The sequence below is a fragment of the Somniosus microcephalus genome, chromosome 1 (assembly GCF_052327205.1).
Source record: "Somniosus microcephalus isolate GS21.2 chromosome 1, FLI_Smic_1.0, whole genome shotgun sequence".
Taxonomy (NCBI): Eukaryota; Metazoa; Chordata; class Chondrichthyes; order Squaliformes; family Somniosidae; genus Somniosus; species Somniosus microcephalus.
The window spans coordinates 168,134,866-168,159,118 of NC_140987.1; the positions used below are offsets into that span (position 1 = coordinate 168,134,866).

The 24,253-nt window shown below is 42.7% G+C and overlaps 2 protein-coding genes across 2 annotated transcripts in view; one reads left to right on the forward strand and one right to left on the reverse strand.

Annotated features, from left to right (window-relative positions):
• Window positions 1–2,040: 2,040 nt before the first annotated feature.
• The window catches only part of reep5 (receptor accessory protein 5), a 32,235-nt gene continuing 10,022 nt past the window's right edge, over window positions 2,041–24,253 (forward strand). The window contains exons 1-2 of the mRNA XM_085987151.1: window positions 2,041–2,286; window positions 2,963–3,056. Of these exons, the coding sequence (XP_085843277.1) occupies window positions 2,169–2,286; window positions 2,963–3,056 (212 nt within the window). The 5' untranslated portion in view covers window positions 2,041–2,168. The remainder of the gene's footprint in view (window positions 2,287–2,962; window positions 3,057–24,253) is intronic.
• srp19 (signal recognition particle 19) overlaps window positions 10,882–24,253 on the reverse strand; it is a 40,466-nt gene continuing 27,094 nt past the window's right edge. Inside the window, exon 5 of the mRNA XM_085987160.1 lies at window positions 10,882–23,982. Coding sequence (XP_085843286.1) covers window positions 23,918–23,982 — 65 coding nt within the window. The 3' untranslated portion in view covers window positions 10,882–23,917. The remainder of the gene's footprint in view (window positions 23,983–24,253) is intronic.

The following is a 24,253-nucleotide window of genomic DNA, read 5'->3' on the forward strand; positions in this document are numbered from 1 at the left end:
TCTTTCAAAACTGAGATGAGGAGGAACTACTTCACTCAGAGGGTGGTAGGTCCATGGAATATGCTGCCCCAAAAAGCTGTCGAAGCTACATCATTACATAAATTTAAAACCGAAATAGACAGTTTCCTAGAAGAAAAGGGAATTAAAGGTTACGGGGAGCGGGCAGGAATTTGGACATGAGTCTAGGTTCGGATCGGTCATAGCCCTGTGGGTAGCGGAGCGGGCCCAGGGGCCGTGTAGCCTGATCCTGCTCCTATTTCGTGTGTCTAATTCTGTTAGATTCAGGAGATGGTTCTGTGATAGTGGATTGGCGGTTAGGATCAGATCAGCCATGATCTTATTGAATGGCGGAGCAGGCTCGAGGGGCCGATTGGCCTACTCCTGCTCCTATTTCTTATGTTCTTATGTTCTTATGTAAGCCAATCTTCAGCCAATTCGATTCACTCCACGTGATATTAAGAAACGGCTGAGTGCACTGGATACTGCAAAGGCTATGGGCCCCAACATCCCGGCTATCGTACTGAAGACTTGTGCTCCAGAACTAGCCGCACCTCTAGCCTAGCTGTTCCAGTACAGCTGCAACACTGGCATCTATCCGACAATGTGGAAAACTGCCCAGGTATATCCTGTCCACAAAAAGCAGGACAAATCCAATCTGGCCAATTACCGCCCCATCAGTCTACTTTCACTCATCAGCAAAGTGATGGAAGGTGTCATCAACAGTGCTATCAAGCAGCACTTACTCACCAATAACCTGCTCACTGATGCCCAGTTTGGGTTCTGCCAAGACCACTTGGCTCCCGTCCTCATTACAGCCTTGGTCCAAACATGGACAAAGGAGCTGAATTCCAGACGTGAGGTGAGAGTGACTGCCCTTGACATCAAGGCAGCATTTGACCGAGAGTGGCATCAAGGAGCCCTAGTGAAACTGAAGTCAATGGGAATCGGGGGGAAACTCTCCACTGGCTGGAGTCATACCTAGCACAAAGGAAGATGGTTGTGGTGGTTGAAAGTCAATCATCACAGCCCAGGATATCGCTGCAGGAGTTCCTCAGGGCAGTGTCCTAGGTCCAACCATCTTCAGCTGCTTCATCAATGACCTTCACTCCAACATAAGGTCAGAAGTGGGGATGTTCGCTGATGACTGCACAGTGTTCAGTGCCATTCACAACTCCTCAGATAATGAAGCAGTCCTTGCCCGCATGCAACAAAACCTGGATGACGTTCAGTCTTGGGCTGATAAGTGGCAGGTAACATTCGCGCCACAGAAGTGCCAGGCAATGACTATCTCCAACAAGCAAGAGTCTAACCACCGCCCCTTGACATTCAACAGCATTACCATCGCCGAATCCCCCACTATCAATATCCTGGGGGGTCACCATTAACCAGAAACTTAACTGGACCAGTCACATAAATACTGTGGCAACAAGAGCCGGTCAGAGGCTAGGTATTCTGCGGCGAGTGTCTCACCTCCTGACTCCCCAAAGCCTTTCCATCATCTACAAGGCACAAGTAAGGAGTGTGATGGAATACTCTCCACTTGCCTGGATGAGTGCAGCTCCAACAACACTCAAGAAACTCGACACCATCCAGGACAAAGCAACCCGCTTGATTGGCATCCCATCCACCACCTTAAACACTCACTCCCTCCACCACTGGCGTACCGTGGCTGCAGAGAAGGAACGGCGATATATTCTCAAGTCAGGATGGCGAGTGACTTGGAAGGGAACTTGGAGGTGGTGGTGTTCCCATGCGCCTGCTGCCCTTGTCCTTCTAGGTGGTAGAGGTCGTGGGCTTGGGAGTTGCTGCAGTGCATCTTGTAGAGTCCCACATTACAACAGTGACGACACTCCTAAAGTACTTCATTGGCTGTAAAGCGCTATATAAATGTAAGTCTTTCTTTTTTATGATTTGTAATAAGCTATGGATACGACTTGTGACCATTGGCTCTGGGCTCCTTTAGCAGACACACACTCGAGTGTTGGTTGGAGGAAGGCACTGGGCATTGTGACGCAGGCGCTGTGACGTGCTGATACAGGCGGCTCGGAGCCGAAGCGCCGCGTGCCCCGCCCTGGCCGCTGCAGACATTCTGAGAGCGAGCGTTCCACTCTGCAAACCCAGAGCAAGCAGCCAGCGCACTTGACAGATTATTGTTGCTCATATAAGTCATGGCGGCGTCGTTTATGCAGCGTTTGGACAAGTTCTTCCAGGAGAAGAACATACTAACGGATATTTTAGGGAAAATTGAGAGCAAGACGGGAGTGAATAGACGTTACATCGCGCTGGGTGAGTCAGCGCAGGGTGGGGACAGCTCGGGGCACGCGATCACTGCCAGCACTTCACCCTTGTCAATGGCAAATCGCAAATATCGGTCTTTCTTGCTAATCCAGTGAAATGCCACAGCGTGTCAACTGTTGAAGATGGAGTGGTTCTTTTAAACTAAAAAGTGTCGTCGCAGCTGTAGAATTGTTCCGGTTCCAGTTGAGCTCCGTGTATGTTGATGATTATGTAACCTGATACAATATGTCAGGCAGAAATGTAACTAAATTTACAGCAATCTGCGTGGTGGGCAGAGTGAATATATTTATAAACGAGACCTCTTGCATCCAGATTTTTGGTGTAATCTGACACGATGAGGTGGCCATTTCAAATTAATACTTTTTATGTCCAATAGACGCCAACATTCCCCTTTACCTGCCAAAGTGCAATATCACTGATGTCAAAAATTGGCTCTTACACATTGAATTCGCGAGAGTCAGATTGTAAAGGTACTAAAGCTATTTGCAAAGGTGATTACTTCCGTACAGTTGAACAACATCTACCAAAACGAACGGGATATGACGGGCCTACAGTATTCTGTCTCCGCCCTTTTGTTGCTGAACTGCTTCACTTGGATATTATGCGAAAAAAAACAACTGTTAATGTGCCTTGTGTTATAGTGTATTTGTTTTTTTTTAAACAGCTTTCATTGGAATCATTTCCATTTACCTTGTGATCGGCTATGCAGCATCTTTACTTTGCAACTTGATCGGATTCCTTTACCCTGCTTATGTCTCGTAAGTGACATCCTCTATTTTAATCCTAATCTGCGTGCGTTGAACCTCTTTAAACGCGTGGTATTAACGATGGAGATCTAATCTTTTTATATACGGAGAACAGATACTACATTCCTAATTTAATCGTTCTAATCAGCTCCTTTATGAATTAATGGAATGGGAATGGTCCATATATTAAATACCAAGAAAAGATGTCTGCACTGGGAGATAATTTGGCAGGATGTTAAATATTACACTCATTTTTTAATATTTATTAGTCTTCAGTTTATGGGTAATGCTGTTAATCTGATCCTGTTATCTTTAATAGTGGAAGTATTTTAGAATGCAGATGGAAGCAGATGCTTTTTAAAAATATATATTTATTTCACTACCCCTGATTTTTATCTTGTCCTTTACCAAAGGTGTTGAATTGTGCTGGTGTCCCATTCCACAAATGTCAGCTACCCATCAGTACTTTGCCCATGTGGCTATTCTTCATATGAGTCTAGATGGCTATTGCATCATGACAACCATTGCAGCTGATCCCATTTCCACACTTGCTTGATGTTCACATGCCTGCAGTTTCCAGAGAGAGTCACTCGATAGTGATCAGGCGTGATCCCCCCCCCCCCCCCCCCCCCCAACACTCATGGTCACTGAGGTTAATTCTAGTACCCCACTGTCCCATGCTGAACTCGACACAGACTGGCAATTGAACTTGGGAATCTTCCTAATTTTAATGGCTCAGTTCTACACTAGATTACATTTAGCACTGAGCTATTTGGAGAGCTTGATACATTTTTAAAAAAATCTACAGGGCATGCAGAACTCATTAGATACTGCCATAATAATTTCTACAGCAGCCTGGTGTATAGTTATGTGAATGGGGGCTTGGATCGAAAAGTATTTTTGGAGTAAAATGGTGGACGTAGCGGCCCTAAAGAATTTGTGGCCTCTAAAAGAATAGTGTATTTATACAAGGGTGGGGGAGAAGAGTGATGCATCATTTTTTGACATGCAGGTGACGCAGTGCTGCATTTCACTACCATTTCTGTTATGTGATGTGTTTGTTTCATGAAGATGGTGCCCCTTCCTTTAATAGGGGATGTCTAGGCTCAAGTGGAAGGGGTGGTGCTCATATATCTCTGAGAAAGACTGAGTGTTGATTGCATTAGCTTGTTGTATTCGATGTTGTTTCCCATTTGAGACTATTTTAGGCCTTTTGAAAACCTTTTGCCAAATATGCTTCTGCATTATTTCTGTCCCTTGTACAGATTCAAAATTGTGTGACTTTTTTAACCTCTAAGCTTTCTTTGTTACTTTATAGAAAAGGAGAAAATAAATCCCATGTGTAACTTAGATTCTTGTGAGCAAGAAAATAACGTGTTTTATGATATAGGTCCACGCATGACATAAGTATATCTGCAGAGTGACTTCAATGACGAGCTGTTCTAAGCCTGATTTATGTAGCCACAATTATGGGTGAGATTACTGGGACCTTTTTATTTAATTTTATTTATATTTTAGAATCATTGCATCATGGAATTCTATGGCTACATTTATTTGCCCAAGAGTGGATCCTTTCAAATACACTTTTTTGATGTTTATTTCTTTTTTGTGGAAAAGGGGAAGTGTGGGCATTTTGACTGTTCCCAAGAAAATGACTGAAATAAAATAACCAGTGTTTTGATTTTCACCAAATCCGACAGCTGAGCTCTTGGTGAGCTGCGCTACTTTTGTTTGGAATCTGGTTTGGCCATATTTAAAAATTCAAAAATCAGCAGCACAATCTGCCTTTTGAACAAAATAAATAAGGGGTGTTTGTGTGTGTTGTTGCTACCAGTTTTATTTACCCTTTTCCATAAATGTTTTCCCTCTTTTTGTTTGCCCCCTTCATTGTCCATGCACCTACATGCTGCCTCCTTCAGCTGGGAGGGTGTGGTAGCTCAGCTTTCACATGAATTTCCAAGGTCACTTTGTGATCCAACAGGGAGACTAAAGGCTTGCTTATTCATATTTTCAGTATCTATCTGTTTAGCTACCGCAAAGCTATCTGGCCAAAAATTTATTATAATTTAGAATAACACCTCCAAATCTGAGACCAATGAAGAACTCCTGTCATTTCTATCTTGCCAGGCTGATCTCTTGAGCATGAGTTTTTTTTCCTCCTGACTGCAGTGACTCATGTTAGGCTATGGATATTACTGTAATTCCCTTGTTCAGGTAACCAGTTTTGTGTTTTTAAATCTTGGCAGTGAGTATTGGCTGACTATTTGACTGTGGAGTATATCCACCCTGATTCTGTGCTCACCTGACAACTAAATATATGCATTTTTTCAGCAGAGGCCGCTGGATAGCAGTTAGAACTGGAAACACTGACTAACTTTTTTGCCTCCCTAACTCTAGGGTGCTGTCTAATTATAGCACACCCACTGCTGCCTCAGCTAACTCAGCACAAGCCAGAATCAAACTTGGTGCCTTATTGGTCTGAATGCCTTTGTGCCATGTCACATGGTACATTTTATCCATTGAGCCATCAGGAGAATTCATATATGTATTTCTTTATGATTTAAAATAGATGTTGATTTTTCAGCATTGAATGTATAGCATTCTTTGTAACGTACTCTAACCACATGTCTGACAAAGATGGGATGAGCTATTCCATCTTAATTGTCATATATTCAAGAGCATTTTCACTTTATAATGGATGTTTTACTTCAGTAAAACTCACTTGTGCTCTGAATATGGCAGCAAATTTACAGTAGTTTTGGGGTAACTATAACCTTGCTGCTAGGAGTGAAAGCTTTGTTCATATCAGTGTCCTTATTACACCAGATCATTACTGCTAGTTGACCCTGATCTAGAGTGTTAATGTTGTGAAATGCAGCCAGTTCATCCGGTGAAGCTTAGACTTACCAAACAAAGCTTTTGACAAAATGGCGTTGCTTAGTGCCAGTAATGATGAATATGAAAGTTATGACATACAAAACCGTAAAATGAAAATTGGTATAATTTTGAAGTGTCGGGATGTGTTCACAGCTGTAACAGACTCTGGTTAGATGACTGTAGCAGATCTTGCTTCACCGTTGTGGTTTATGGTGTCATCCAAAATCCCTGAGGTGCAGGATTTACACTCTTGCAGCCATTGTTTGTGCTTTGTTAAATGAAGATAATGAGAACTTCTGATCTTGCTGCATGTTGCTAATAGCAGAAACTAAGTATTAAAATTGTATAAATGCATTTTGTAAAGGAATACCCTTCTAACTTTTGATTTTAAATACCTGTGTTTTTATTGTATTTGGCAAGTTGACTTTGGATAAGAATAATTATAGCCCCACCCTTAAGTACTGTGAAATATAAATGAATGTTGAAACCAGTGGCAGGGAAAAGGGAGGAAACTAATAGTGCAACATATTACCTTAAAGCGTAGTCTGTTCATCTGTGTTCTGCCCTAGGGCAGGTCCTAACTCAAGTCTCACACATGAGACTCTTACTAGGGAAGAGTAGTTGAAGTGGATTCTTACTGCTTTGCTCACAGTTTTTAATCTTTGGAATACCTTCCCCAAGGTGGGCTGCAACAAAGGCTAAAGAGCCCCTCCTACTCTTTACAGTGGGAGGACCACTGCATCTATCCGATTGTGTAATAAAATATATTTATTATTATGACACTAAAATCCTGCCATCTTGCCTCTTGCATAATGGGAATATTTTTTATATCAATAGGTAATTTGTTTTCCTTGAAGGTGTACATACAGTAATCTTCAGAAACTACTGTTTAGAATTTCTTTGAAGAGAATTTTTTAAATCTCATTCATTACTCTCAGTTAACTTGTTTATTTCTCTGAACATTTTGGAGGTTTAAGTTTTTTTTTTAGTGGAATTCTGTTTGCACTAGTTTGCAGGAAAAGGGTTCTAGCATTCTTGATGTAAAGCGTTCCATGCCTACTCCATTGGCAACAGTTCAAACAGCCTGCATGAGTGCACTGTTGATTCATTTTTACTTGGCCAGAGCATTGAACAAAACTGAAATGTTACCTGGTGTTTATATCTGGTAGGCTGATATTTTATGAGCAGGTTTACCTTTCAAAATCTGATTAAAATCCAATTGCGCTGGATTTATTTGTTACCTGCAATATTATACTTTAATATAGTGTTCACTTAAAAAAATTCTGTCAGTTTCCCATCACTAGATATGTGTTTAACAGTGCTATTCATGTTAAGATGACCGAAAATAAATTAGTTGCAATTGTGTAATGTGGCCTGCAATTTGAAATTCATTTTAGTTTTTTATTTTAAATATGCCCAGTCTAAGGAAGTGACCATTTACCTCAATAATACAGATAGTGTAGAACTAGTTACATGCTATTCTCAGGAGTGCGTATTCCTGAGACTTTGCTTTTAAAAATATTCAAGACATACCTGCAAAAATTCTGGCTTAATATCAAGCAGGATGGTTTCTAGCCTGTCCTCCCCAACACAATCTGTGTGTGTGTGTGTCTGCTTAAAATTTGAGGTCACTTGCTCCTACTCTTCAGATGCTGTATAGGTAGGTTGAGATTTTGGTAGGGACCTGTTTTTCAAAGTAACACACGGAAAATATTTTTAGGATTTAATAGGACTGAGATTTTGTTTGCTGAATTTTGTGCCTCTCAAAATGAAGGATTTTAGCATAGAAAAATGGAACACTTTTCCATTTTGAGCATCCAGTGTCAGCATTTATGTTGTGTTTTGCTCAGACATTTAAAGTCCTGCATATAGGGAGAATTTCCTATATACATAAACCATACTTTGTCCTATATACATGTGTCACAATTCCTGACACTCCTTTGTTTAGTATTTCTAAGGTGTTACATCTGTCTGTTAACCTATATGTCAGTACTGTAACTGTCACAAATTAATTATTTCATCAACAAACTGATGGTGAAATTTGCCATTTATATGTTTATATACCAATTTTTTTTCAATGTTAAATATTGACATCAAAAAGTGTGACTGCAATTGCAACACAGGAAGTATGTTCCAAATTCAATATTTTATGCCATTCGCATGAGACACGAGGCCTGGCAGTCCTGGGGTGGGGTCTCTTTTTAAAATTCATTCACAGGATGTGGGCGTCGCTGGCAAAGTCAGTATTTCTTCCCCATCCCTAATTGCCCTTGAGAAGGTGGTAGTGATATTTTGAGGAGTCTCAGGCAGGAGCATTGCACAGTGCACCAGGAACACTGGGGAAAAAAAGTGGTTCTGAAATAACAGGGATTGGGTGCCTGCAATCTGGGAGAACAGGGGAGGGAAGTCCCAGGGTCTGAAGGGGTGGCCCTGAGATCAGAGAGCACTGGTAATGAGATCTAGCATAGGAGGGGCGGGGGATCTGGGAGTGGAGGACGGAAGTCTGAGAGGGAGTGCCCTAGGTTCAGTGAGACAGGTGTTGGTACCATTTGGAGGAGTAAAGTCTGGCAGTTTTGGAGAGTTGTTGGATCTGACAGTATTGGGGGAGGGAAGCAAGAATTAGCAGCCTTATGGGGAGGGGGGCCAAGAGAAAGATGCCAAGCTAGATTTGGCCCCTCCAGGACTATCTGATACCATGCTACTAGCATGGTCCTACTTATCAGCTTCCTCCCCAAAACGCTCGCAGACCCTTTTTGTGCCCCCAAATTCCCCCCTCACCACTTTCACATTCACATTCAGCAATTTTTGTCTTTGTGTTCCTGTCTTAGAGGATTTAAGGACATCTCAATAGTTCAATTAATGAGTGGAAAATCACAGGGATGAACAATTTCTTGAAATAATCTCACGCTGTGCATAATGAAAGTAGGAGTGACAAGCCTATCCTATAGTGTATTAGTAAGTTTGCCAATGGATACAGTCCACACATAAACAAACCAAAATCACCAGACTAAATGCTCAAATGTTAATTGTTTCTGAATTTTCCCCATTTTAAAGAATTTTTCTAAACTTCCAAAAATAGTTCAGAAGAAGAAAGTTTATTGACTGAATTTTCAACATTTTCATTGAGGGATTCTCTGAACAGTTTTTGATTGAAAGGAAAACGAAGAAAGCACAGCTGCTGCTAATCATAGGTGTGTTAATCATGGGTCTGGTCTGACTGAGCACTTCATAGTAGAAAAGCTGTTGACATTTTAAATGAGATCTGCCTAAAATAATTCATTTACCAGTTGGAAAGGCTTTTGGAAAAAGCAAAGCAACTCTCAAATCCTCAGGATGAGCGGAATAAACCCTTCTACCTCCACTCAGCCACCCAACAAATGAATGCTGGGGAATGTACACTTCTTCACAATAAATTGCAACTGTTCCCTTAAGAGCGGTGAGGTGAGAGTGACTGCCCTTGACATCAAGGCAGCATTTGACCGAGTCTGGCATCAAGGAGCCCTAGTAAAACTGAAGTCAATGGGAATCTGGGGGGGAAAACACTCCACTGGCTGGACTCATAACTAGCACAAAAGGAAGATGGTTGTGGTGGTTGAAGGTCAATCATCACAGCCCCAGGACATCGCTGCAGTGTCCTAGGCCCAACCATCTTCAGCTGCTTCATCAATGACCTTCCAACATAAGGTCAGAAATGGGGATGTTCACTGATGACTGCACAGTATTCAGCGCCATTCACAACTCCTCAAATAATGAAGCAGTCCATGCCCGCATGCAACAAGACCTGGACGACGTTCAGGCTTGGGCTGTTAAGTGGCAGGTAACATTCGTGCCACAGAAGTGCCAGGCAATGACTATCCAACAAGCGAGAGTCTAACCACCTCCCCTTGTCATTCAACGACATTACTATCACTGAATCTCCCACCATCAACATCCTGGGGGTCACCATTGACCAGAAACTTAACTGGACGAGTCACAGAAATACCGTGGCAACAAGAGCAGGTCAGAGGCTAGGTATTCTGCGGCGAGTGTCTCACCTCCTGACTCCCCAAAGCCTTTCCACCATCTACTCTCCACTTGCCTGGATGAGTGCAGCTCCAACAACACTCAAGAAGCTCCACACCATCCAAGATAAAGCAGCCCGCTTGATTGGCACCCCATCTACCACCTTAAACAATCACTCCCTCCACCACCGGCGTACCGTGGCTGCAGTGTATACCATCTACAAGATGCACTGCAGCAACTCGCCAAGGCTTCTTCAGCAGCACCTCCCAAACCCGTGACCTCTACCACCGAGAAGGACCAGGGCAGCAGGCGCATGGGAACACCACCACCTCCAAGTTCCCCTCCAAGTCACATACCATCCTGACTTGGAAGTATATCGCCGATCCTTCATCGTCGCTGGGTCAAAATCCTGGAACTCCCTGCCTAACAGCACTGTGGGAGTACCTTCACCACATGGACTGCAGCGGTTCAAGAAGGTGGCTCACCACCACCTTCTCCGGGCAACTAGGGATGGGCAATAAATGTTGGGCTTGCCAGCAACGCCCACATCCCATAAACGAATAAAAAAAAAAAAAGTATTTTGCAGCCCACCTCACTGTTTGCTGGACTCCTACTTTTGACAGCATGATGCATGTATACAAGTCGAAGTCACTTCCGCGATACACCACTTCCAATCTTTCTCCAGTCAAAGCAACGTCCTTTAGCTCAAAGCCCTTGTTTTCTGTTCGTCCTCTAACTTTCTATCTATGTTGCTACATTTCTTATACCAGATGCTTGAATTTTTATTACAAGCTTTCTGTGAGACAGTTTATTAAACACCATATATACTTTAATGGTTCAAAATTTAATAATGCATTCTCTATTTCACTATTCCTTATCAAGTGTATTAAGTGAAAATATGCACACATTCATGGATTTCAAGCTTGAAAATACCACTGAAACTGCCATAAATCTCTCAATAATTGAAACGGAGTTTTTATTGATCACTATAATGTTGTGGTCCTGATTGCATATTGTACATTGCAGGGTGTAAAACACTGTATACTTTAACTAACAGTGAGCAAAGTCATGGGAAATTTTGCAAGTATAGATATTACACCTAACCAGGCTTTATTAGAAATAAAAACAGAAAATGCTAGAAATACTCAGCAGGTCAGGCAGCATCTGTGGAGAGAGAAACAGAGTTAACGTTTCAGGCCGGTGACCTTTTGGCACAAACATCTGCAGTATTTTGCTTTTTTATCAGGCTTTATTAGACTTGAGTGCACTCAATATTTGTGGTTAATAGGGAATTTTGGTCACAATTTAATTATAAAGTTTCCACTTCTGCACTTGCCACCTGCAATTTTCCACTGCTCATTTTAAATGGGCTGATGAACACAGAAGTGGAAATTTACCTCATGGACTTCAAATTTAAATTGTTACCAAGTAGTCACAAGTATCGAGTGCGCCCATCTCGTATAGCCTGGTTATATGTAGAATAAAGCTCCTCTAATACTTTGGGAGCCTCTGCAAAACTTGGACTTTTCTGGGAACACTCATGCAACCCAATCTTTTGTATTTGCAACTTGTGTTGTCATAATATACAACAGATCAATTTTTGATCACTATTACGCTTGTTACACCTCAGTTCTTTTGCTGCATTTTCCTCTTGCTATCTCTCTTGCGATTTTTAGCAATATGTAACCTTGCATTTCAGCTGCTGCTCTCCAACTTGTACCCTGACCTCTAGCATTTCTACCTTTTTTAAAGGGGAAGAGACGTGCTTTTTTTCTCCCTTTATAAAAAAAATAAAAAAAAATAATCATTTCACCATGCATTTCTTTGACTCTTCTTTTCAGTGGTCAGCTTTCATTTGCTTTTTGCTGTTTGCAGTGGAGCTGCTCCAGGTTGCTCCCTCTATTTGGTGCCAGACAAGTGGCCCAGTAGTGAAGGAAACCCTTGAGGATTTACGTGGCAGCAAGATTTTTTTAAGTCTCCCAAATAATATATTGTTTTAAAAATGGAAAGTACTTTATACCAAAAGTATTAGATTTCCCATCCCCTTTAATGGCTATTTCATTACTTATCTTTCATTTCTCTACAACTTGGGTTCTCTACCAGCCCTCTGACTATGGGAAACCTAGAAACATAGAAGATAGGAGCAGGAGTAGGCCATTTGGCCCCTCGAGCCTGCTCCGCCATTCAATGCGATCATGGCTGATCATCCAAGTTCAGTACCTGGTCCCTGCTTTCTTTAGCCCTTTTAGCCTTAAGAAATATATCCAACTCTTTCTTGAATATATTTAATGTATTGGCCTCTACTGCCTTCTGTGGTAGAGAATTCCACAGGTTCACCACTCTCTGGGAGAAAAAATTCCTCCTCATTTCTGTCCTAAAAGGCTTACCCCTTATCCTTAGACTGTGACCCCTGGTTCTGGACTCCCCGACCATCGGGAACATCCTCCCTGCATCTAGTCTGTCCAGTCCTGCCAGAATTTTATAAGTTTCAATGAGATCCCCTCTCATTCTTCTAAACTCCAGCGAGTACAAGCCTAATCGTCCCAATCTCTCCTCATACGTCATTCCTGCCATCCCAGGTATCAGCCTGGTGAATCTTTGCTGAACTCCTTCCACGGCAAGAATATCCTTCCTCAGATAAGGTGACCAAAACTGCACACAATACTCAAGGTGTGGTCTCACCAAGGCCCTGTACAACTGCAGCAAGACATCCTTGTTCCTGTACTCAAACCCTCTTGCTATGAAGGCCAATATACCATTTGCCGCCTTAACCGCCTGCTGCACCTGCATGCTTACCTTCAGCGACTGGTGCACAAGGACACCCAGGTCTCGTTGCACTTCCCCTTCTCCCAATCTATTGCCATTCAGATAATAATCTGCCTTCCTGTTTTTGCCACCAAAGTGGATAACCTCACATTTATCCACGTTATATTGCATCTGCCATGCTTCTGCCCAATCACCCAACCTGTCCAAATCATCCTGTAGTTTCTCGGCATCCTCCTCACAGCACACACGACCACCCAGCTTTGTGTCGTCTGCAAATTTGGAGATAGTACATCTAGTTCCCTTGTCTAGATCATTAATGGCCCAGAAATTCGGGTCAGGGGCTTCCCGCGGGTGCAAGCCCCCGACCTACACTTACCTAGCGCGCCGGCAGCTGAGCTCTGGGCCTGCGTAGAATTCCTCTCCAGGGCCTGGCCCAGAGGCCGGCGCGCTGTGCTGGCGTGTCCCAGGGGCGTAGTTAGTGCGATGCGTCCCCTGGGTTCACGTGAGCCATGGGCAGCCAATCGGAGGAGGGAAAAGCCCATTCATAAGATTGACAGAAAGACCTGTCAAAACGTATGAATGCTGAGGGCCCAAAACAGTAGTTAACCTTCAAAAATAAAAAATTTTAAATCACACTTTTTAAATAAACTATAAATTACATTAAATAACTATTTTAAACAATAATTTAAATTTTTGAAAAAAATAATTTTATAAAAAAACGGGGCTAAAAATAAACTTGCCTTGCTTTAAAGTATTTAAAAATAATAAACCTGTGGAAAAATATTTTATTTTAATTAATTGACCACTTACCTTTTAAAATGCAGTCCTTACACCTGGTTTTTACATTTCTAAAATCTAAAGACTTACCCTCACGGAAAAACCTGTAAAAAAAATAAAAACGTAAGTTCAAAGCGCACGCGCAGACTCCCGCGTGCACGCGTTCGACCTCTAAACCCCTTCGTTCAGAGGATCGGAAGTGCCGGTTTCCCGCGCATGCGTAGTGCATGCAAGAAACCGGCACTTCCATCGGGTCCCCGCATGAGTACCCCGTGCGTACTCACGCGTTGGGACCCGAATTTCTGGGCCAATATATATTGTGACTAGCTGGGGTCCGAGGACCGATCCCTGCGGTACCCCACTAGTCACTGCCTGCCACTCGGGGGGAAAAAGACCTGTTTATTCCAACTCTTCGCTTTCTATCTGCCAACCAGTTCTCTATCCAAGTCAATACCTTGCCCCCCAATCCCATGTGCCTTAACTTTACACGCTAATCTCTTATGTGGGACCTTATCGAAAGCCTTCTGAAAGTCCAAATACACCCATCCACTGGTTCTCCCTTATCTATTTCACTAGTTACATCCTCTAGAAATTCCATTAGATTAGTCAAGCACGATTTACCTTTTGTAAATCCATGTTGACTTTGTCCGATCCTGTCACTGTTTTCCAAGTGCTCTGCTATTACATCTTTTATAATGGACTCTAGCATTTTCCCCACTACTGATGTCAGGCTTACCGATCTGTAATTCCCCGTTTTCTCTCTACCACCTTTTTTGAATAGCGGGGTAACATTAGCTACCCTCCAATCCATGGGTACTGTTCCAGATTCCATCGAATGTTGGAAGATGATCAGCAATGCATCTACTATTTCTAGGGCCACTTCCTTAAGTACCCTAGGATGTAGATTATCAGGCCCTGGGGATTTATCGGCCTTCAATCCCATCAATTTCCCTAACACCATTTCCCTACAAACACTGATTTCTTTCAGTTCCTCCCTTTCATCAGACCCTATGTTCCCCGACATCTCTGGGTGGTTATTTGTGTCTTCCTTTGTGAAGACAGAACCAAAATATGTATTTAATTGGTCTACCATTTCTTTGTTCCCCATTATAAATTCCCCTGATTCTGACTGCAAGGGACCTACGCTTGACTTCACCAATCTTTTTCTCTTCACAATATCTATAAAAGCTTTTACAGTCAGTTTTTATGCTCCCTGCAAGCTTACTCTCATATTCTATTTTCCCTTTCTTAATTAATCCCTTTGTCCTCCTTTATTGAATCCTAAACTGCTCCCAATCCTCTGGATTACTGCCTTTTCTGGCCAATTTATATGTCCTCTCCTTGGATCTTATGCTATCCCTAATTTCCCTTGTTAGCCACGGTTGAGTCACCTTTTTAAAAAAAATTTATGCCAAACTGGATGAACAAATTCTGTAGTTCATCCATGCGGTCTTTGAATGTTTGCCATTGCCTATCCACCGTTAACCCTTTGAGTGACATTCCCCAATCAATCCTACCCAACTCGTGCCTCAGACCATCGTAGTTTCCTTTATTTAAATTGCTGAGGACCCTAGTCTCTGAGTCAACTACTTCATTCTCCATCTTAATGAAGAATTCGATCATATTATGATCGCTCCGACCCAAGGGGCCTCGTACAACAAGATTGCTAATTAATCCTTTCTCGTTACATAATACCCAGTCTAAGATGGCCTGATCTCTGGTTGGTTCCTCAACATATTGGTCCAGGAAACCATCCCGTAAACACTCCAGGAATTCCTCCTCCACAGTATTGTTACTAATTTGGTTAACCCAATCTATATATAGATTAAAGTCACCCATGATGACGGCTGTGCCCTTATTGCATGCTTCTTTAATTTCCCTTTTAATGCCATCCCCAACCTCCGCATTACTGTTTGGAGGTCTATATACCACTCCCACTAACGTTTTCTGCCCCTTGGTATTTCTCAGTTCTACCCATACAGATTCCACATCATCAGAGCAAATATCCTTCCTTACAATTGTGTTAATCCCTTCTTTAACCAGCAATGCTACCCCACCTCCCTTTTCCTTTTTGCCTATCTTTCCTGAATATTGAATACCCCTGGATGTTGAGTTCCCAGCCTTCGCCACCCTGGAGCCATGTTTCCGTAATCCCAATCAAATCATATTCGTTTACCTCTCTTTGTGCAGCTAATTCATCCACCTTACTATGAATGCTCCTCGCATTAAGACACAAAGCCTTCAGGCTTGTTTTTTTAACGCTCTTAGATCTATTAGAATTATTATTTACTGTGGCCATGTTTGATTTAAACCCTTGATTTCTCTGACTGCCACTTTTGTTTTTCTCCTTCCTATCTTTTGCTTTTATCCTTGTTTCCCTTTCCTCTGTCCCTCTGCTCAGGTTCCCAACCCCCTGCCATTTTAGTTTAAACCCTCCCCCAGAACACTAGCAAGGTTGAACTGAGATTTCTTATCTAGGTCAGTTTGCTGTGGTGGTCCCAGTTTTAAAGGGTTCTACTTAACATTAACCTGTCTCCTCTCTACTGATAAAGACAGACCTTGTCTGTGTTTCCAGCATTTTCTGTTTTTGTTTGTTTTCCAGCATTTGTAATTTTTTCTTTTCGTTGATGTTTAACTTGTTCCTCCCTACCTGCGGTACTTGTGTCCTGCAGCCAAGAATTTGAGTAGTTGACCCTGGCATAGGTCTGTATCGTTGCTTCTCTGGGCTGACTGTTTTGCAAATGTGAATGTGGTCTGACCACTCTCGGTTGCCTTTTTTTTAATCACCTCCCTCTTGGGAGGCATCAATCCTCTGTTCCATGTTTCCTCACAGCTGATATTAGGTATTCAACATTGTGGGAGATCACCCCAATGCAATGGTGTACATTTTAATGCTCCGCAGTGCTGCTCTATCTTTTTAAAAATTGTTTCCATTCATTAGAATCATAGAATGATATTAGAATCATTGAAGGGGGCCATTTGGCCCATCACGCCTGTGCTGGCTCTTTGAAGGAGCTATCCAATTAATCCCACTCCCCTGCTCTTTCCACGTAGCCCTGCAGAATTTTCCCCTTCAAATATTTATCCAATTCCCTATTGAGAGTTACTATTGAATCTGCAGCCAACATTTTTTTATCAGTGCATTCCAGAGCATAACCACTCGCTGCATAAAAAAAATTCCTTCATCTCGTCTCCGATATTCATTGAATATCAAAGAGTAGTATTGACAACTTAGGTGGCCATTTAACCTTTTCTACTATAATTACAACTTTTTTTTGAGGATGTATTAGAGAATTCTTTACTTGTCCTGCTTTGCACAATTCTATTCCTTTTTTTCCCTGTCTTTCTAAAAATCATTCAGTGTTGTCCTTCTGTTATTTAAGGACTCCCTTGTATTACCAACTCTTACAAGTTAATTTCTGTCAAGTTTGCCATTTCTGGATCTGCAATTTACACAGATGCAGCTCTCTTTTTAATCAAATCGTGTATTTATGTGCACAGATATTAGAAAACATCCATTTAGGTACTTATGTTGACGGGTTACATTACTTTTTTGGATGGGGGGAGGAGGGGAGCTATTCTATAGGGGGGGAATTTTCAACTTCGATGGGGGTGGAAAACTGGCAGTGTTGGATTGGTCCATCACACACCCCCGCCCAATTTTCCTTTCCAGTGACTTAATTTATCCTTCATGTAGGAATAAATATAACATTTTCTAGTTACTAGAAAACTCACAATCTTGCAGACAGGGCTGCTAACACTTCAGTCAGGTCTGTCAGAGATATGGTGCAGGAGTGTAGAGCAGCATTCTTACCAATACAACTGCTCCTTAAGTAGGTTAAAACTTTAGTATCGACTAATGCTTGTATAAGTTTTTTCCATTTCATCAAATTAATTTCCTTTCAGGAAGTGACTTGTCCATTCAAAACTGCTGCAGAACTATATTTAAAATTCAGTTTTGGCAGAACCAACTGTCTAAGTACTACACCGCTGTCTTCGTGTGGTTGTGGACATGTTTTGTTGTATAACAAGTTGTATATTCTGGATATTTTCCTTTTAACCTTTTGCGAGCACCAATTCCTGATCTCAAATTTCATGTTGAGTTGAGGAGGTGGCTTTAATGTCAGCCTTGGCTCAGTGGTACCTCTCTCACCGGAGTCAGAAGGTTGAGTTCATGTCCCACGACAGAGACTTCAGTGCAGTACTGAGGGAGCACTGCACTGTCGGAGATGCTGTCTTTGAGGTGAGACGTTAAAACAAAGCCCTATCTGCCCTCTCAGGTGGACGTAAAAGATCCCATGGCACTATTTGAAGAAGAGCAGGGGAGTTCTCTACGGAGTCCTGGCCAATATTGATCCCTCAGCCAACTTCTAAAACAGATGATTTGGTAATTTATTTAATTGTTGATGCCGTGAAAGATGCTATATAATTGCAAGCTGTTTCTTCATTGAGCTTGAATATAAATGGAGAATTGGAACGCAGTAGATGGGGGAAGGATCACTTGGTGATGTCAGGCTCCTAGATGGCGATGACCTTATTAAATTTTTAAACCAAGAAGTGTCACAAAAACATAGGGAAGAAAGGGAATGTAGTAGTGGTGTCCATTTTATTCCTTGTTTTTCCTTTCATTACATTGCACCTTATCTTAGAGGATTGATTGGAGGTTGCACTGTTGGGTGCTGAACTACGCAGCTGCTCCTGTCCCCTATCTTGGCTGCCTGTCACCACCCAGGTTGCCATTAGATACAGTTACTTGACATTAAGCCTACTATAGTGGGTCAGGAAAATGGAACATCCATTTGCCTCCTTAAATAAGGTTACAGAACTGCTACTGAATAGGAAGGGCTTGTTTCATTTTCCTGTGATTCTGCTAGCGTGTGGGGAATAAAATGGCCATCCAGCCTGGTGGCGTCTGCTCTGGGCAAAGCAATTTTAAAAACATTAAGTCTGCTTGGCTTAATAGATATTGCGAAGTGCATATTACTTTAAAAAGGGCAGTAGACAGAAGGCTGGAAACTATAGACCGGTTAGCCTAACATCTGTGGTAGGTAAAATTTTGGAGTCCATTATTAAGGAGACAGTAACAGGACATTTGGATAATCACAATTTAATAAGACAAAGTCAGCATGGTTTTATGAAGGGGAAGTCATGTTTGACAAATTTGCTGGAGTTCTTTGAGGAAGCAACATATAGGGTGGATAAAGGTGAACCAGTGGACGTAGTGTATTTAGACTTCCAAAAGGCATTTGACAAGGTGCCACACAAAAGATTATTGCTTAAGATAAAAAATCACGGGATTGGGGGTAATATTCTGGCATGGATAGAAGATTGGCTATCTAACAGAAGGCAGAGAGTTGGGATAAATGGTTCATTCTCAGACTGGCAATCAGTAACCAGTGGTGTTCCGCAGGGGTCAGTGCTGGGTCCCCAACTCTTTACAATCTATATTAACGATTTGGAGGAGGGGACCGAGTGTAGCATATCAAAGTTTGCAGATGATACTAAGATGAGAGGGAAAGTAGTGAGTGAGGAGGACATAAAAAACCTGCAAAGGGACACAGACAGGCTAAGTAAGTGGGCAGAGATTTGGCAGATGGAATACAATACTGGAAAGTGTGAGGTTATGCACTTTGGCAGGAAAAATCGTAGAGCAAGTTATTATCTTAATGGCAAGAAACTGGAAAGTACTGAAGTACAAAGGGATCTGGGGGTCCTGGTGCACGAAACTCAAAAGGTTAGTATGCAGGTGCAGCAAGTGATTAAGAAGGCCAATGGAATGTTGGCTTTCATTGCTAGGGGGATAGAATATAAAAATAGGGAGGTATTGCTTCAGTTGTGCAAGGTATTGGTGAGACCGCACCTGGAATACTGCATACAGTTTTGGTGTCCATACTTAAGAAAAGACATACTTGCTCTCGAGTCAGTACAAAGAAGGTTCACTCGGTTAATCCCGGGGATGAGGGGATGGACATATGAGGAGAGGTTGAGTAGATTGGGACTCTACTCATTGGAGTTCAGAAGAATGAGAGGCGATCTTATTGAAACATAGAAGATTGTGAAGGGGTTGGATCGGGTGGATGCGGGGAGGATGTTCCCGATGATGGGTGAAACTAGAACTAGGGGGCATAGTCTTAAAATAAGGGGCTGCTCTTTCAAAACTGAGATGAGGAGGAACTACTTCACTCAGAGGGTGGTAGGTCCATGGAATATGCTGCCCCAAAAAGCTGTAGAAGCTACATCATTACATAAATTTAAAACAGAAATAGACAGTTTCCTAGAAGTAAAGGGAATTAAGGGTTACGGGGAGCAGGCAGGAATTTGGACATGAGTCTAGGTTCGGATCGGTCATGGCCCTGTGGGTAGCGGAGCGGGCCCAGGGGCCGTGTAGCCTGATCCTGCTCCTGTTTCGTGTGTCTAATTCTGTTAGATTCAGGAGATAGTCCTGTGATAGTGGATTGGCGGTTAGGATCAGATCAGCCATGATCTTATTGAATGGCGGAGCAGGCTTGAGGGGCCGATTGGCCTACTCCTGCTCCTATTTCTTATGTTCTTATTGTAAAAAAAAAAAAAAAAAAAATTGCCAAGGACCTTTCCACCATCATTTGTGAAAATCAGCCACTTCAGGACCATTACTGATCTGTACTCTTAGTTACTAAATATAATCATTGATCTTCTTTCATTGTTAATGACTTGGGCCTGATGTCCTGCACAGTAATCACCACTGGCAAATGCTGTCCATCAAACACTTTTAATAAGCTCCCTCTCCCATAATTCAACTTTCTAATTTATTTATTTACATAAACTAATAAAGCCTGTTTAATTGAATTTGGTTAAGTTACAAAGGCATTGTACACATGTGCGAGGCATATTACAAAATTTAAAATATTTGACAATGGGCTAGAGAATCGGCAGTTAGCAGGGGTTGGGAATAATGCCAGTGAGATCGGCGGCATCGGAGCGTGAACTGTGGAGGAAAGACCGGGAAAGTAGCAAAAGACTAGAGAGGAGCCTGTTGCCACCCTGAGAAGCAGTCAGAGCAAAGGTGCGGAGGAGGCTGTGGACTTGGCAAGAACCGGGTTGAGCTGTCTAATAATGTTGAAATGGAATTTTTGTTTGAATTTTTTTTGAGGTGTGCAGGGGAGATATAATTACCTTCAATCTCCCTCGAGTATAAATGAAAATCAAGATGGCACCTGAGCTGGAAGGGAGACAGAAATGTGATTCAGCCACCAAGCAGCTAGATTGTGTAATTCCAGCCTGGCAAGTTTCCACCGGTGAAACACAATACACGTGGGCAGGGGAATTTATACACAGAGTGACAAAAAATGAAGAGGAAGTCAAGTGATACGATTAGGAAGTGCGTGCAGATATAAGATTCTTTTAAAAGATATAGTTAGATATTTTGTGCACTGGAATTCCACAAACAGCAATGAAGTTATTCTCTGCTAATTTTTTTTTTGGTGACTGTGGTTGAAGAGGAATGTTGATCACAACAGCTGGGGAACTCCCTGCTCTTCCATCAGTTAGGGTGGCCATAAGTCCCCAGATGAGGTACTGAGACCCCAGGCAAACAATGTCTCCGGTTCACAAAACTCATCCTGAAGTGTACTCCTGGGCAGTGAGTGTAACCCCCCCCCCCCCCCGAGCTGTCATTTTGCAGCTCTAAGGCTAAATGAAACAACAACTTGTACAATGGCCAGTGAGACTCACTGCACATGTGCAGAAAGACCACCCAGTCGCACATCTGCTGGTTGTTGTTTGAGTTTCCGCCTGGGTCTGTGCTGCTGGATTATTGGCACCGGAAGTTTGGCAACTGGAGCGGGTGAAGAAGAGGCTGTGGGGGAGGGCCCGGTCACAGTCAGCGGTGGAAGGGGGATTGGGCTAATCCTAGACACTGGGGGGTCAGGTATAACCTCAGTCACAGACGGACGGGGTCAGGTGTGACCTCAGTCGTTGGAGGGGGGGGGGGATGCGTGGAGCTGGTGGTGGTGTTAGGTGTCTGAATATGTTTCAATAACGTCACATCTGCGGTAATTATATGCACACTTGTTTTGTATTTGTAGTGTATGGGCTGGATTTTGCCAATGGGGAGCTTTTGGAGGCGGGACTCCCACTTGTCGGGTTTCAGTCCCGCTATTTTCCCCTGAATGACCTTGTTAAGCCCGCCTAGCGGGCCAATTAAGGGAAAGCCGGTTACAGAGAACGTCAACGTATGACGTTTCATCTGTCAAATTTTTGACAGATGAAGTGTCATCGTTTGACAGCTCTGTGAAGCTATCAAACATTGACATTCTCTGTAGTTTTGATGAGGTCTTGAATACAAGACTCATCAAACCCCTTTTGCAGAAATGAGATGGTTGTTGCATTGGAGAATGCAATAGCCATCTGTCATTTCTGCCGCGGAGGTGCGAGACTCTCTGCATACCCACCGACTGAAGCCTGCAGGAAGAAACAAAGGTAAGTAAACTTTTTCTAACACTTTCCACTTCCCTCAGAGGCTCCCCTCTCCACACTTGCACCCATCACTTACCTCCACAGCACACTTTTGGACCCGACCCCTGCAGACCCACTACTTGCCTCGGTGACCCTGGCAGGGTTTGGAGCCTTCAGGAAGCCCGCACCTTTGTGGGGAAAAATGGGATAATCCTCTTATCTGCCTGTTAACAGGCAGTTAAGTGTCTGTAATCCCTTCCCGCTTCCAAGGAGAGGGGACCCGGCACGGGATGGCTACCCGCCTCCTGGCAAGATGGCGGGTTGAGCACCCGCCCCCAAATTCTGCCATTTTCCCGGCAGTCTCGCCTCCCCAGTGCTGGCAAAATCCAGCCCTATATGTTAAAATATAGGCTGCTAAAAAATGGTACGCTGCACAACCTACATTTTCCGTCCTGGCTACTTTGCTGCGCTCCCACCCTGTGTGGCCCCGGATTTGGTTTAGAAAATTTGGTCACCCTACCATTAGTGCCTTTTGGATTTAATGTCCATCGGAACAGTAAACAGGGCCTCAATTTAACAACTCATTTAAAGAATACTGATGATGCAGCACTACCTCAGTGCTGCATTAAAGTGTCCAAGTCTTGAAGTGGATCTTAAACCAACAACTATCTAACTCAGCTTTGGATTCAGTTGGCGCTTAATAGTTTTAATGGCTGATTTTATGTGTGTGTCTGTATAAATACTTTTTTAGTAATTTGGGAATCTCATAGTTGGTTGCTTTGTAGCACATCACAGTAGCATAAACTTTGCAACATGAGTTTGCACCTCCGATGTTCCATGTCCTGAGGTTGTGCTGTTCCATTGTGAAAAGCGAAGGCCAGGTTGCCAACAGAATTGCCGACGTGTATCAAGAATCATGACATTGGAAATGTTTTATTGACTGCTCTTTATATTAGTTCAAAGTTTCATAGTTTTGAAATTGAGACTTCTGTTTTGAAGGGACCAGCTATTGGCACACCCTCTTCTCTCACTTTCTTGTACAGCACGTGTGTAGTACAGGTAGAAAGTCCCGAATCTGGCAACCTCGGGACCGAGGCCGAGCCGGTTTTCGGGTATTTCCGGACTTGGGAACGTGTTTCTGATGTCCGGAAACGCCCGAGCCCATGTTGTGATAATTCCGGACTTCGGACATCAGAAACACGTGCTGAGCCCGGAAATGCCTGGGCCCAGGTTGCGCTTTTGGTAAGCCTCCCTCCGGGTGTCCGGATTCCGGAACGTTTTACGGATTCCGGACCCCTGCCAGCAATTGTCCTGGAGTCCGGATTCTGGAATTGTCCAGAACTCCGGATCTGGGATGCTCAGCCTGTAGTACAAAAACCAGATAATCCTTTTTTTAGATTTTTGTTTCCTGACCAAAAAAATATTTTAAGAACTGGTCTCAACTTTCACACTTTAAACTAAAAATAGTTTAAAAAAAAAAAAGAATCTCATTTATAGGGGTTTTTATTTATGATTTTGGGGGGGGGGGAACCCTCTTGAGTCTACCCAAGGCCAGGGAACACATTTTCTCTGACACACAAATATAGATACTTTTTTTTTAACTTAAATCACAGTTCTGTTTTTACAAATTGGAACATTATAGTGTTAAAGAAGTATGAAAATAAAATACAAAAGGGTTATGGAGATAGTTGTCAACCCTGAAATAAGTTTTAATACTAACTTTTTTTTTCATTTTTGTATGCTAGGGATTGGCAGCACTGACTTTCCTATAGGGAGAAGCAGAAGGAGTCATCCCCAGTGACCAGTTATAGATTGACATTGACTGAGGCTCATTCATGACATAAGAAAAAGAAAGACTTACATTAATATAGCACTTTAGACATCCTCAGTACATCCCAAGTTGCTTCACGGCCAGTCAAATACTTTTTGAAGTGTAGTCACTGATTTCTCTAGGCAAATGTAGCAGCCAGATTTGTATACAGCAAGAACCCACAAACAGAAGTGAGATGAAGGACCTGTTAATGTTTTGGTGGCATTGGTTGAGGGAAGAATGTTGGTGAGGATACCAGGAGAACTCCTTGCTCTTCAAAAAAAAAAAAAAAAAAAAGTGTCAATTGGATCTTTTATGTTCACCTGAACAGGTAAACCGGGTCTTGGGTTAATAGCTCATCCAAAATACAGCACCTCTGGCAATGCAGCAGTCCTTCAGCACTGCAGTGAAGTGTCAGCCTAGATTAAGTGCTCAAGTCCTGGCGTAGGACCGCTGAGGATAGACTTTGGTGAGAAAAAGAGGACAAAACAATTTGCACACAAAATTAATGCTTTGGACTAAATCTGTAGTAGGCATGTAATCG